General features: G+C 33.5%; 1 protein-coding gene across 1 annotated transcript in view; it reads left to right on the top strand.

The window, feature by feature from the left end:
• LOC131077380 (outer envelope protein 80, chloroplastic) overlaps nt 1-16,169 on the top strand; it is a 209,407-nt gene that overhangs the window by 97,352 nt on the left and 95,886 nt on the right. The window contains exons 9-10 of the mRNA XM_058014871.2: nt 11,881-12,034; nt 12,129-12,278. Of these exons, the coding sequence (XP_057870854.2) occupies nt 11,881-12,034; nt 12,129-12,278 (304 nt within the window). The remainder of the gene's footprint in view (nt 1-11,880; nt 12,035-12,128; nt 12,279-16,169) is intronic.

The raw sequence follows: 16,169 nt of genomic DNA, 5'->3' as shown, positions 1-16,169 counted from the left end.
ATAGACCATAATAAATATAAATATTTTTATTTTTTTATTTATAATGTATATTATTTAATTTTTAATATATAATTAATATATTTTATAATTTTCTTTATTTTTTTGATCAAACGTACTCAAACAAACTCAGCCCCCCCCCCCAAAAAAAAATGATGTACCAACATATCGTACTCACCTTCATGATATCCGATTTGACAACCTAGCTATATATCTATACTATGGAAATACCCTTAAATTTAAAAAAAAATGTAGTTTCTGTCTCGTTTTCTATAATCTTTTTACATTTTTTTCGAAATCCGATTTTTTCAAAAAGTCTTATACTTTTGGTTTGCTGATTTTTTCCCCAAACGATTTTTTTTGCTGCTATGCTACAAGTAGGAAGTGGAACTCTAGTGAGAATCACAAATAATTCACAAAGAAGTTTTTAATAAGAAAAAATGAAATTTTTTAATCTTTAACGAGGCAGATAAAGTATTTCACAGAAGATCTTTGAAGTTAGTGGCTGATAGGTCTGGTTATTTCGCCAACTATTATTTTCTGATACTTAGTCATTTTCTCTATTTGTGGAATGATTCTTGTGTTTTTCTAGAGGACCATAAAACTTACTGCTGCAGAGAGGAATTTGTAGGACATTCGAACAGAAATTTGCACTGTGAAAAAAGTTTTAAACTAGCAGTTGCATATTTTTTTTGTGCACCAAAATGCCCATAGGTTCACATTTTCAAATGTGAAATTGAAAATTAAATTGAAAATTTAATGTTTTGGCATGGAAGTCAAATGTCTGGTTTCTGCTCTGTGTTTTATTCAATGGTACATTTCTATAATTGAAACATTTAATGCGAAGATAAAAAATGGAAATGTGTTTTCCCTACACATTTCCTTTTCTAATAAAGTTTTAACTCATGCATTTTTAACAGGCATATGAATCACAAGACCCTCACAACATTATAAAACTCTTAACTAACAATGTAATAGAATTGCAAGGTAGAGCTATTTCCATAATGAGAGAGAATTCAGACCATACAATTCAGTTTTAATAAGAAAAAATCATTATTATCTTATATTTAAATATTATAAACTCAATATTGATTTCTCTAAAATAAGTTTCATTGTTAATTACAAAAAGTTGCACACAAAACATAAATCTTAAATTTTTAAGTGGTTATTAGAAAATATTTAAGATAATCTTCAAAATATTCTAAAAAGAAAAAAATCATTTTTAATCTCAAAAATAGAATATTCAAGCTATTTATATTGTAAAACAAAAATCTTAAATTTCTAAATTGATATTAAAAAATATTCAAGGTAATCTTCAAAATATGCTAAAAAGAAAAAATCATTTCTAATATTCAAGATAATCTTCAATTCCTAAATTGATATTTAAAACAAATTAAGATGATCTATAAAATGTTTTCTCTAAAATGAGATGCATTATAACTTACAAAAAGTTGCACAGAAAATATAAAGTTGCCATTTTTATGTGACTGCTGGTTTAATTTTCCGTCAACAGAAGGCAAACAATTTTTCGGGAGGCTGACAATTTTCTGGCTTAAAAACCCCCCACTTAAAGCCTATCGGCTAATTATGGTGGATATCCTTTGGTATAGTAAATTGTCATTTTCCTATTTAGGCAACACAAAGTGGGATGCCTCATTTCACAATATGAGGCCAAAATATTAAATAAATATAAATAAACCAAAACATTAAGATGCAAGGTTGAGACACCTTTCCCAACATTCTCCCTCTTGTCGAATACCTTGCCAAAGAGCAAAGGGGAATTTCAACACTAAAATCTAACTACTAGGGATTGTGAGGCCCTTAGACTCACTATACTATTTGAACTTCTTTATGCTCATTGGCTTTGTCAATGCGTTGCATTATTTGCCAAAGTATCACACTTCTCCAACATCACCCCTTCCATCCTTTACCATGTCACAAACAAAATGGTATGGGGCATCTATGTGCTTCATCCTCACATGAAAGGTCAAATTCCTTGCCAAACAGATCACCGTTTGACTGTCACAAAGAAATTTGATAGCTCCTCGACTCAGGCCCACATCACACAATCTCTTAAGTCAGATGGCTTCTTTACAAGCATGAGTAACTGCCATCTACTTAGCCTTTGTAGTGAACAAAGTGACAATAGCTTGTTGCTTACTCATCTAAGAGACAGCACCATGAAATAAATTGAAGACATAAAGTTTGGTTGATCTTTTGTATAATGTCAATGTTTGGGCTCAAGAATGCACCTATTGTTTTTTCATAATAAGTTCTATACTTATAGCAGCACACAATAGATGATAGTTTTATTCCCCCTGTCAAAACCATTCGAGATATTACAAATATATAGGAGTTACGTCTCCTACTTTATAGGAGGAACTCCTATAACAAATATCTAAACTCAACAAACAAACAAATCCATCAAATAATCTCATCTATAATAGATACATGAGCTGTTTAAACTCACAGTAAGTGAACGCTAACAATTTGTTTCCCAACATTTCACACATTATGGTAAGAACATTTAAAGACTTGATTCGTGATATTTTACAAGTATGTCTAGATGATTAGACAGTTTGTGACATGGTGACCAACCACTTGGATGCATTGCACCTAATGTTTGATTGATGTCATCAATTAAACACCACACTAAATTTGAAGAAGTGCACCTTTATGGTACAATTTGGCAATCTGAATGGGCATATTATAAATAACATAGTTACAAGACTTAGACTCAGCGGAAACTTTGCAAGCTAATTTCTGACTTAGACTCAGATTTGACACAGACTCAACAAATTGAAAAAATCATGAAATATGGAGATGTTTAAGGATTTAAAACCTGTACCATGCACCCTTCAATAAATAAAGACACAATAAACTAATCAAATGGAAGCTAGTTTCATCACATACACAAGCATACATTGATCATGAGATAAAACATATTTCAGCTAAAGGAAATAATGTTTTCAAATATATAAACATTGTCAAGTGTTTAAGGTGTACAAAAACTCATTAACTATGGTAAAAAATCACAATATGGAGTCATGAACTATGTTAAAAAGGAGCTTGTATCCCTCAACCCAACATTACTAGCTCTATTTGAAGTCATGAGCTTGTATCTCAAACAAGTCTGCAAATGTTGGTAAAATTGTAGGAACATTGCATAGGATAGGTGTTTGACTTAGCAAACTAGAAGTATAAATATAATTTAATACTAGGAATTTAATTAGGAAAATGTCAAAGAAATTTTTTTTTGCTCTTCCATCCAACATGACCCATAAAGATTTTTTCTTTTTACCCCCAGTGAGGTCAAGGAGCAGTGCCCCTTTGTTGAGGGCAACACCCCTAGTAAGGTTGAGGGGTAGCCATCGAGACCCCACAAACCATCATAATGCATGCCATTTTTTATAATTTTATCTTTTAAAAAAAAAAATCCTCTAAAAGTCTTCCAAACCCTTGAAAAAATGTTTGGCTTTCATGCTTTTACATTTAAGCATTTTCAAAATTTTATGCTTTTTTTTTTCTTAGTTTTTAGAGACTTGGCCAAGTCTGTCAATCAAGACTCATTAGGTACCTAAGTCAAAGACCTAGGGCCTCATTTCAACCTTACCAAGTCTCTAAAAACAAGTCTTCAATGCTCAAAGAAGTCTCAAGAGTCTGGGTGAGTCTTGACAAGTCTTGTAATGCTCAAAGAATGTGATCTTAAACTAAAGGAAGCAAAGACATAAGCTACGACATAATCGCCATATTAGACAATGTGACTTTGGACTAGGAAGCGTGGTATTGTAGTTTAATAGCTGCTTCTAGAAACATGTTTTCAAGCTCAAGATATGCTAGTTAGTTCCCTATTTGATTCGAGAGATTGTGCAAATTATGTTGCATATTCAGATATGCTCAATGGCATCCCTGTGAGGTAAAGTAAATGACTTATAGTAAAACCATATGTAGAATGACCATGTGTTACCATTAAGTAATTTTTGTTGGCTTTTGCTAATAGGTTCTTTGACCAATGCTATTTTATTGTTGTGCAGTTTTATTATTTTGGGTTCTAGTGACCCTTGTAATGCCATTGTTAATATGTTTTCTTAGTTAGGGTGATCTACAATAAATCTCTATTTTTGTGCAACTTGTGTGAGGTAAAAAATGATGATGACAAACTATTGCAAAACCACAAAGATCCAACCACCTACAATCCTAGTCCTACAATAAAACATTCGCCATACACCAAGGAAGATACCTAAGAACATGCAAATCAACAAATTGAACAGTAATACCATTCACATGTCAAGTAGGGTTTCAATCTCCATTGATCTTGTTTGATATATTTGCTCTCAAATTTGTATGTGCACAAGAGCTCAACAAAGAACGAATTGTGGTTGTGAAGTCGCTTGATCGCAAGAAAGCTTGATAGTCGCATTAAGAGATAAATGACATGTGTCATGAAGAGAAAAAAGCTAATGAATTAATTAAATAAATAAAGATTTATGTAATTAATAGAAGAAGTGAGACGAATTAAATAAATAAAATATTTATTTAATTTAAGAAAAGATAATTTAAAAAATAAAAATATTTATTTAAATGAGGAAAGAGCTTAGAAGAGGCTAGGTGAATTAATTAAATAAATAAAGATTTATTTAATTAATCGAAGACTTAGGATAAAATAATTAAATAAATTAAATATTTATTTAATTAAATAGGAAAATTTTAGGTGCCTACACAACTTGTTCACACATTGTAATATTGAAACAAATATTTGTTTTCTACACCTCTTTGTTGGTGCATTTTGATATGTATGTTTCAAATATTTGGTGTTGCTTCATGTTTTCAAGTAACTTTGGTAATACTTTTTGGTACGCCCTCCATACCTTGACCTATTACTTTTTACATGACAGGATTTTGAGAGTTTTGTGCACTCATAATCGGTTGAAAATAGAAATGGTACTTTGTCCACTGTTCCACAACATCAAATATTGAGCATTTGGGTGATATTCCTTGATATCTTGGACGTACCAAGGATTTTTGTACTTGGAGGAGACATCCCCTTATCAGGAAGAGACAACCTGCTTCATTTGCTTCATAAAAGCTCTAAAAGGAAAAGAGCTAAAACCCCTTAAAAACATAAAAAGGAGAGGATTTGTCATTGCAAATATTTACTTGTTAAAATTACTGCTACTTTTAGTTCATTTAAGTTATTTAAATATTCAGCCCCCTCTATCCCCTACCATCCCCAAAATTTTGCCATTTCCAAAACCTTGTACCCACATCCATGCATCTCTCCATCCTAGCATCTCAGATTAATGCTGATTTTTTCTTTATAATATTAAGGAATTATCGATAGCACAATCATAGTCAATATTACTACTATCTATTCATATTCTGGCCTCGTTAATAAAAAATAACATTTGAAATATTTATTCTGGAATATAAAAAAAACTCAACAAAAATGATATTGAGAAAATCTCTAAGAAAGTAATCAACTACCAATTCCTTTCTTGAATTTTTTTTCATCCATTTCATCCTTCTCATCCGTTTCTCCATCTAAAGACAAGTGCAAAGAGGATTTGACTCATTTATATCATCTAAAATAGAATCAGGAATATAAGCTCCAATACCTGATTCTTTTGCCTAAGCATTGAAGACGAAGATTAGGGAGGTGTACCCATACTGACATAACAAAAAATGCTTTTGACATAAGATTGAAGTCAGGGAACTTATTGTTTAGCAATAAGACATGTTTATCACAATGCCATGTAGCAACAAGACATGTTTATTACAATGCCATGTACCTTTAAGAAAATTATAGTCTTTGTTCTTTTTAGATTCACATAGCAAAACAAAGAATCATTGTGCACAAGGCTATATTTCTACTGATTTTTAACTGACCGCACTCCATGTTTTAGTGACCCATTCATTTAGATTTACTTAACTTGGCTAGAGGGAGTTGAACTTATTAATGAGGCCTCATTTGAGGAATTTATCTTCCTCATATAACACCTTCTTGCCTAACATGAGCACTGGTGGAGTCTCAACTGAAGAGATAGTTAACAATGCATTTTGTTTGCTTTCCAGAGGGTTGTTCTTCCACATAGCAACTGCTTTGTTACTAGTATTCTCCTGCTTGTAAAGTATAGCTTTCCCTTTGCTCTGTCGATAAGCATCCTGTGCCCCACCCAGAGCTTTAGATTCAAACAAAACGGTTTTTGAGGGCGTCATAATATCTGTTAGCCCGTCACCTCACTAGAGAGTGAACCATATCTTGTAGAGCATTTTCTAAAAATGCCCACCCTTCACTTAAAGCCTCCACATCCTTTGCATTCACCAGTCTTAATGCTAGATTCAACATTGCCCCTCTATCTGCTTTAGGGTTCATAAAAGATTGGGCAGGATCTTCCATTCACAGTTGGAAAACATGCCAAAAACAAAAACTCGCCAAGGCCCCAAATTTTTTTTTGGTGAAAACTCGGCAAAAAGCTCAGGAACTTAAAAAATTGCTTAAAGTTAATTAGAAATGCATTTGTTTTGTAAAATTCAATGAGATGCATCCAATGAGTCAATTAATGAGTACACAAAAGGAACCAGCTGAGTTAAGATATATTTAATTGATTTAAGTGCAAATTGGGTACAAAATTGCATCCTCATGAGGAATGCTGATGGCTCGAAGCAAAATAGTAAATAGTTTTTGTACTCTAAAAGTAAATACATCAATATAATTATCTTCCTCTTCCTAACTCTAGTAAAAACTAGGGGAGAGGTAGAACTAGAGCGTCTAGTCCTAAGAGTCTGCTGTGGCTGTGCCTACTCGCTTAGTACGATTGGTTGTGGCTCGACTTCCATCCTTGTTGTAGCTTCGTCTCTAGCTGCTCCTGCCATTGGCAATGACTCATCATCCTTATACTACTCAATTTCATCCTCTGTGCATCCAAATCCAGCCCCCTCCTCCATAGCTAGCCTTTCCAAATCATAGATGTCATCCTCGATAAACAATGGGGGCTGCTCCTGCGATGTCCAATCACTATAAGGATCTATATCATCCAAATCAATTAGACCAACTTGTGTTTCCTCTACCTTCCTTATGCGCAACCGAAGATTATATTGCACAAAGACAAGTTCATTGAGGTGTTTTTGAGCTAACTTGCTCTTCTTTGTGTGGATGGCCTTGAACAAGCTCCAATTGCGTCATAATTGGATGAACTACAAGGCCGATATAAGATTCGAAGGGCAATTATTTTGAGATTTGGGGCATTTCCACCCCAACTTTGCCACCAAGCATCTGCAAAATAAAATATTGAAGATTTAGAAAGAAAAGGGAAAACATATTTTTATCAAATTATCAATAGTTGTAACTTGTAAACTTGTAAATTTGAAATTTGTAGCTTGTAAGATACATGTGAAAGACTCCAAATATTATACTTGGGATTTGAATGGTTCTTCCTCTCTTCACCAGCTCTAAAGAGAATAGCTTACCCCTTGCTTCCTTGTAATTTTGGAGTTTGGCCACAACAAGGTCTCTCACCTCAACCTCAGGTATCATTCTTTGAATGCATGTAGTGAGGCCCTCCATGACCTCTCCATTGGGATTGAAATAAGAATCCTCGAACTTAAAACGAGGGTTGAGGAATTTTCCAGATGGGATCAAATTTGAGTCTATCCCCCGTGTAGTAATTTTTGATAGACTCCTTGGCCCTATCCATGGCCTCATAAACATACCCCATTGGGGTTTGATCTCCATCTACCAAGCCGAGAACTCTAACCAAGGGCTTCGACTCCTACAATTGAAAAATACAAAATACAAAATACAAAAAGATGAATCATTAATGTTACAAATTAATATTGAGAGACTTGAATCAAGAATAATTAAATATTCATGTTTTGAAGTTACCTTCACAATCTTTGCAGCTCTTTGTGCAAATAGGTTGTCGAAGACTATGGATGCAACACCCTCTCCTTATTCTTTGAATAAGGTGAGTCTAACCATGCTTGACTCACAAACATTTGTTTCAAAGTAGTCAATGCACCAAGAATGCTTTGCAAGGCTAAGAAAATCGTTGCAAGCTTTGTGACACCCGCTCTTACCAACTCTTTTCCTTGGGTGTGTTCTCCTATCAAGTGAAGAACACACGGGTGATTGTAGATGTATTTTGTGATCCTCCTTGCATCTTCCACAACTGGTGTCACCCAATCGAGTTTTCCTATGTCCTCCAAAAGGTCAAGGACATGTGTTGCACAAGGTGTCCAAAAAAGAGTGTGGTGTCTCTCTTGGATGATTTTACTTGCTGCCACATATGCTGCTACATTATCCATTATTATTTGCACCACATTGTCAACTCCCACCTCCATGACAATTTGCTCCAACATCAGAGCCAAAGTTTTAACATTTTTCACCTTGTTGGGGCACCCACCGATTTCAAGAACACCGCATTGTTCTTGGAAGCAACCAAAAAATTAATTATGGTGTGGTTTTTGTCATTTGTCCATCCATTGGAAAGAATAGTGCAGCCATATTTTTTCCATTCTTTTCTTTGGTCTTCCACCACTTCTCTTGCCCTATCAAATGCATTTGTGAGCAACCTACAAGTACAAAGTGAAATTAGGTCTTAGTACACAATTTTGATTAAAAAAACAAGAAAAACATTTAAAAATGAAAACAAGTGGACTAAGCTACTAACCTCCCATTGAAGTCCTTGTGAGAAGGGGTCTTGTATCCTTTTCTAGAATTTGTCAATGCTGTAACCAAATTAAGCCAATAAGGATTGTCTGTCACATTGAATGGGATGTTGTTGAAGTACCAAAAATCGACACATGCAATGTCTATTTTCTCATGCACCTCCTTGTTCCACTAAGTTGCCTCTAATGTTCGTTGTGCTCCAACTGTATTCCTGGGCACAAAATAATCACCTATAGTCTGTGGTTGACACTGACGGTAATGCAACAGGTGCTCTACTAGAAGTAGCTGAAGTGGTGCTGGGTTTCCAGATACGTGGGCCACGAAAAGAGCCCATTATGCCCCGAAGTGCTTCTTCTTCTTCTTCTTCAAGGTCAATTGAAGCACTTTGAGATTCAGCTATGGATGCTGTCATGGCTAGTTTTGCCCTCTCCGTTTGTAACTTTTCTTCTTCCCAACTGCAAGTATGGCATTCATTTCTCATTTCATTTCTTCTATGGTCCCACGACATATCCTAGCATCATGCTTACCAAAGATGATAAACTTCTACTCGACAGTAAATCTTTTGGCCCAAAATTTAAAAAAAATGGGGACTCGGTAAAACATCGGGAAAAAATTGGCAAATTTATCGAACATTTGAAAATATATAATTTCTTAAAATATTCTTAAAAACACACACATACACTAAATTTATAAAACATATTAACATATTTATTATTATTGGTATCCATCATGTATAAATCATAGTTTTGAGTCAAATACATATCATATTATATCATATATCCACAAAATTCTCAACATAAATATTATTACATTTGTTTAATTTAATTTTATATATTAAAAATCTAAATATTTAAATTTTAATTTATTAAATGTTCATAGCATAAGAATAAAAGTAAAACAATTAATTACAATTATATTATATGAAATATATAATATATTTAATATCATGTAGATATTTTTTAGAGTAACATATGAATCATTTTTTTATTGAGCCCAAACAACGATTAAAAAAAATGTGACATCCTCCCCATGGCTTGCATTCCTCCCGATAGTTGCTATCGACTGCTCACCCAACAACGAAATTCTTTTAAGCTTATTTAAAAAGAAAAAATCGCCTGCATTCCTAAGAATTTCAAGGCGAATTTCGACGAACTTTAACAGTTTTTTATAGGTTCGTTGATGGTCGAAGGGTTTTAGTGATAAAATTTAGGGTTTTTTTTTCACACTTTTCCAAAAAAATTTAAGCTGCCGATCTACCGTTGTTTAAATCGCAATTTTCAACGATTTTTTTGGTTAAAATTGGTGCGATTTTTTCCAAAAAATCTTTCTCGATTTTTTCTGCGATTAAATTGTTTGCAATTTTGACTGGGAGAAATCGCGATTTACACGATTTTTTCCCGATTTTTTCATCCTTGATGCTTATTGATGCCGGCAAGGTGGTATTTGGGGCTGTTTATGCCTCCATGAAGTACTCTTTCACATTTAATGCATATTACCAACCCGGGTTTTGGTACTTCAAAGGCATACTTCCAAGCCCGATCTCTAGCACCTTTAGGACGAGTGCCTACATATCCAAATGGGCATGCATCTACTGATGGGGTAGACCATGAAGCTGAACCAACCGTATTTGCCATTATAAATTAATGGTTAACCTACACATACAAAGTGAAAACACAAAGTTCATATCTTAGTTAAAAAATTTAGCAAACTAACTAAATTAGTTTAAATAATTTTAGACATCACTGAAAGTTAAAAAAATTAAAAAGACTGTTAGGGTTTGAATTTTATTGAAAAACTAGAGATTCTTGAAAAAACAATGAAAAAATCAATAAAAATTGTCAAAAAATGGTGTTAAATCTTGTTCATATGACTCTAAATCAATTTAGACTACTTAGAAAAGGCCATTGTTGATTTTCTATTAACCTAGATGTAACAAAAAAGAAAATTAAATGTTTTGAAAAAACATAAGAATTTTTTTTCAGAAAACCTACTTGGGAATCTGATTTTGCTTTGAAAAGCACTTCAAATCGGCTTGTAATTGACTAAAATTGATAGAAATCAGGTTGGAAATGCTTGAAGGGTGTTTTTCCTCTTAGCAACAAATTAGAAGACACAAAATGATGAAATGAATACTTTTTTTAATGTTGCTGCCTTTTGTTTCTGCGCGGCCAAGATTTTGGCAGACTTGCCGAGTTTTTGGTAAAAACTTGGTGAGTAAATGGTGAATTTACTTGCCAAGCCAAAAAACTAGTGAGTTTTTAACTACTCGCCGAGTAGCCCATCTATGGTTCCATTTAAAAATTGGACTTCTTTTTTCCTTCAAAATCTTTCGATGGTGCATGAATTGTTAAATTTTATAAGTAATTTCATTTCTAAATATTTCAATTTTCTGATATGTGCTTATATTTAACTGTAACTTTATAGATGTGTTTTGGACTTTGGTGTTTCTCCAATTCCTCTCATCCTGTTTGTTTCACAAGTGGTAGCTGTTCCTCTTTGTCCATAAGTATGATCACATTTCTATCGTTGTGTGCATTTTATTTATTTATTTTAGTCAGTAGACTGAACATCCTTAAGTGTGTTAAATGTTTATTGAATATGCACTTTGAGTGGCGTTCACAATTGGTCGAGTCATGTTTGCTGGCAGGCAACTGACATGAGTGAACTTGTGAAGTTTCTGCAAAATGTTTTGCTTTCTTGAATTCTCATAAATTTTTTACAGGCTTTAGGTTTCCAAATTTTGATACGATATGTTTTTTGCATTTTGTACCTGATAACTTGAATAAATTGAATTGCTTATTACATATTTTTATGATAGGAATATGTGTTTGATACTTGCATTCTGCAGAAATTGTATCAATTTTCAGAAATATGTTCTCGTGACTGTAGGAACTGGACTTTGAGATTGGATGAATGCTCATATACTAGCATTCATTCTCCTTTCTGATATAATCATTTATCATTACGTCCACCAGAAGTGGATTTTTTCCCTTCTGATTATCTCTTTTGGTGGAAGAAATTGGAATCCAAACCCAGTGTGTTTAACTTGGGATTTAAAAGAAAATATTATGAATGTATGAACTGTCAGTGGTGTTTGGTTTCTGACAACTTGTAGCTTCGGGACTCTAGTGATGGACTTCAAATGCTAAAGCCAATTTATTTTGCATTTCTCCAAAACTGTGTTAGTATTGATTTTCAATTAATGTACATTCCAGCTTCACTTATTCACGTAGAAATCTCTTTGGGTGCAACCAAAAGTTGAATCTTTTATTGGAGAAGAGTCAAATGGATTCCCTATACAAATTGAGCTACAGTGATCCATGGATAAAGGGAGATGATAAACGGACATCTAGATTAATCACTTTTCAGGTGATGATATCTGTCTAAATTTGTTAGCATTTCCTGCATACCTTGGTTGAGCAGTCAAGATGATTGACTTATCAAGTGCTCATTCATGCAACAGAATTTAAGCACCCTTGGAAGTTCTATTCATGGCCCCAAACCACCAGGTTCATTGCATGGTGGTATAAAAATAGGCAAAGCAATGGCGAGTGTGGATTATGGTCGGCCCCTTAGACCAAAGTGGAGTGGGACTGCAGGCATAAGTTTCCAGGTATTATCACTTTCACCAATGATATCAATTGTGCAAATCAAAATCTTTCAAGTACAGATTTATGCAATTTTCTTTAAGGTTATCCTCGTAAAACAGATTGGTGTATGTGCACTAGTTGTTTGAATGTATTCATATGCATATTTGTAGCAGTTTGGGATTATAAATTTTCTATTTGAATCTTTAGCCTTAATAATCTTGTTATTAAGATTATTATCAAATCCGTCTATCTAACCTAGAATGACAATATTGTACAAAGACAATCCTTAAATGCACACCTAAAGTGACTAATGATTTTAATGTCATAGATCTGTTAGGAAAAGGTTTATCGTCATGACATGTCTTCCATGAAAACCAATTCCATGATCAGTTTCTTTAAGTTTGCTACTTTGCTCTTTACACCTTCATCAAAAAATACACATAGATGACTCTACCTCAAGAATGGTATGGGCAACCCAAATTGCCTTCACTACTTTATAACTACGTTACCCTGGGTTTTTTACAGGCATCCCCATCCCAGGGACAGGGGATGCCCCTATAAATTCTGTATATTGACAGTGAATTTTGACAATGAATTCCATAAGAAATTTGATTTTGACTCCCAATTTAACACATATTTGGCATAAGAATTCTGCTAGTTCTTATATGTCAAGGTTCTATAATGTATATGTGCATGCTTTATCCATGTTTTCATATGAATATTTTAAATTGCCCTATTTTTATATGGTGGTCTCCTTTGCCACCCCCTAGCCATCCCCAAAATTGGCAATAAATTCGCCATCCTTGAAATAAGTTCCCTGTCCCCTACTGTTCCTGTCCCAGAAACTTGGGGTAACGTAACTTTATAACAAACTTTACCATCAAACACCAAAAAGTGCTCCCATTCAAAAAGTTGAAGTTGCCATCTTTAATGTCTTTAGTCTTTATCAACAGAGATGATCCTATAGTCAGAAGAAAACCTTTGCTTAAGTGCATATGTCATTAATTACTCTTACAGTTGCAGGACAATGCTCGTCTTCATAAATTTTCTATAGATTTTTCTAACTTTAAACTGGCGGAATTAGTATTCATATGTGATATTATGTTTTCAGAACCTTTGGTTGGTTCAGTATTTTATTTTTCAATAAATGCCTGGAAATATTTATGCTTAATGATATCCGAAAGTTCATGAACAAGTCTATTTTGGGCATTCTCAAGGGTTTGGCTTGTGGAGTTTATGCATTTCTTTTACATGTGAACATACAAATCAATTGCTTCTCTAATCCTGCACATTCAATGCTTTCTGATGCAATTGCCTTAAAATTAATTCACTTTTGTGTTGTGTACCTAAACAAAACATAATTTTTGATGTAATGTATTGAGCTATTCTGACAATGTATTGAGCTATTCTGATATGGGTTCAAACTTTATATCATCTCTTTTGGATGAAGATTACTTTCTAGCACCAAGGTTTCGCAAGTGTAAGTGGTGATCAAATATATGGCATGCAAATGCTGCCATCCTCATTCAATTGATGCAGTGTGCCCATTGTGTATGGGCATGCTGATATATTGAAGTGGGTTTAAAATCTATTTTGAAGAAAAAGAGTGTTGCATTGAAGAATTATTAGGTTTGTACTCGAGTGCTTGATTAAGGTGAAAATTTATTCTGGATACAAAGTATACTCAAGATCCACTTGCAATAGTGTTTATTTATAATTTTATGCATACTATTGAGTGCGATATTTCCACTACAACTTACGTTTTTTTGGACTTTAAGAAGCGGCAATTTTTAGTACCTTGTCTTGTATCAAGGATTTCTTCACATCTAAATTCGAGGTGTTGCTTTTCAAAGTAGTTTCTCCAAACTTTTAAATTATTATATTTTCATGGTTTGTTAAGGAATTTAGAGAGAACGAAGCTTTACAATATGACCTTTGTTCTGAGCCTTAAAACTCTAGCTTACATTAAAATGGGGGGATCACATCTTTAACATGCCTATATGATTATGTGCCAATCTTGATATTTGATTAGGTAGGAGGTATTGGATGGTGAAATATTCTAAATCAATTTTTTTTTGTATTTTTGCAAATGTTTGACAAAATGATAATAGAAATAACAATGCATGGACTAACTTTATATTCATCAAATCAATAGAAATACAGGAGCAATATTTTGGGAATGCATCTATATATAACTAACTGTATAGTCCCTTTAATGATATTACAAAAATAATACTAATTCTATTAAGTGGAATTTGCTCACGTAAAGATGTATGATGCAAACTGGACAATGCTGGGACTGATATGATGCTGAAACTGACTGATATTCAGTAAAACTCAAACTGAAACTTTGTAAAATATCATAAACTGCTTGCCTAGCTGTACAGCCTTCAAGCTGCAGCAGTATGACCCAAAAGTCTTCCCATAATAGGCTGCACCACATACAAAAGGGAATGTTTCTGCTTAAATGGTGGAGTGGCTGGACTGTATGGTTCTTAAAAGCCTTCCTAATGCAGTGATTCCTCCTCACATAACCTCACACCCTCCTAAATGCTTGTATGGCCTGTAGTCAGTTCTATGACAAAGTCTAAAATTGTTCATTCAGAATGAGAATGGGCTGCCAGCAAACAAACTCCTCCAAATATTTCGTTCAGATTTGTGATGAAGACCTCAAACTTTAACTCAAATTGGATGTTGAAACACAGCCAAAATTCTCAACTTCACACATTCAGCACCTTGGCGAACTTTGGATGAATCTCCTCATGTGGGTAGGACAACTGTTGTCCCCACAACGTTTTCTTGGTGAAGGGTTTTCATCATAGGGCAGAAAAGATGAACAATAAGCTGGGGTTTGATAAAATGACCTTTTCTCTCATCAAATTCCCCTTTTCTATGCACTTACAAAATAATAAAATATTATTCATCTCCTTTTAAAATTGGTTTTTTATAATTTTTCAATTTAATATTTCTTTTGGATCCTATATTAAATCACTTTTATTGTCCCCTTTTAAATTTCAATTTATAATACTGACCATCCTTAAACAATTACAACATAAGTTGCCTTTTGGAAATAAACATCACTATCCAACTTAATTAACTAATTATTCCCTTGAACTTTGATGTGTCTTTTCCATTTAATTTCCACCATTTAATGTGGTATTTTTATGCAACAGTGAGCCTATTTGTCCCAGTATCTAGTTTGTTGAATGTACTACCCTAAATATTGAAAAATTGAAACCACTGCTCCTGAAGTATGCTTGCCTCCTCAACGTTATACATTTTACGAAGGGCCATTATAGACCCCTCCTTTACTTCGTCATCCTTAAAAGGATAATTCAGCCAGGGGTAGGTGCATACCATTTGGGATTAAGGGCATATACAGCCATATGAAGACGAGTGTTCATTGTGTTCTACTTTGTTGTAATAATAGGCCTAATATAATTTTCATAAAATTGTAATTTAGGATCCCTGTCACAAATTGCTTGCCTCATTTGATCAAGCATGCTATCAAAAGTCTCATAAATCTAGGCTAGGAGAGTCTTTATTGACATACTTGATTACCTCCACAATAGATGATATGACAGAGAAAATATATATACAATTAACACATAAAAAATTATAAGAAATAAACAATATTAGACCTTTAAATTTTAAATTAAACACAAAATATAAAAAAGATAATAGAAAAATACTAGAAACATATTTAATAAAATATAAATATTCTTACCTGATATTGGACTACCGAGTGTCTCTCACTTTCTTCCGTTTGTCTTTGATTGAGCTCACTTTTTCCACTCCCGCTAACCACCATGGATTGTAAAGTATCCTACACTTCCAACTCCTCTCCAATAAAATAAATTAGCCATTATATTGAAGAGGAGTTGGAAGTGTAGGATACTATACAATCCAAGTCA

Source organism: Cryptomeria japonica, chromosome 4 (assembly GCF_030272615.1).
Source record: "Cryptomeria japonica chromosome 4, Sugi_1.0, whole genome shotgun sequence".
Classification (NCBI taxonomy): Eukaryota; Viridiplantae; Streptophyta; class Pinopsida; order Cupressales; family Cupressaceae; genus Cryptomeria; species Cryptomeria japonica.
The sequence above is the reverse complement of the archived record's forward strand: the minus strand, read 5'-3'. Positions and strand labels throughout refer to the sequence as shown.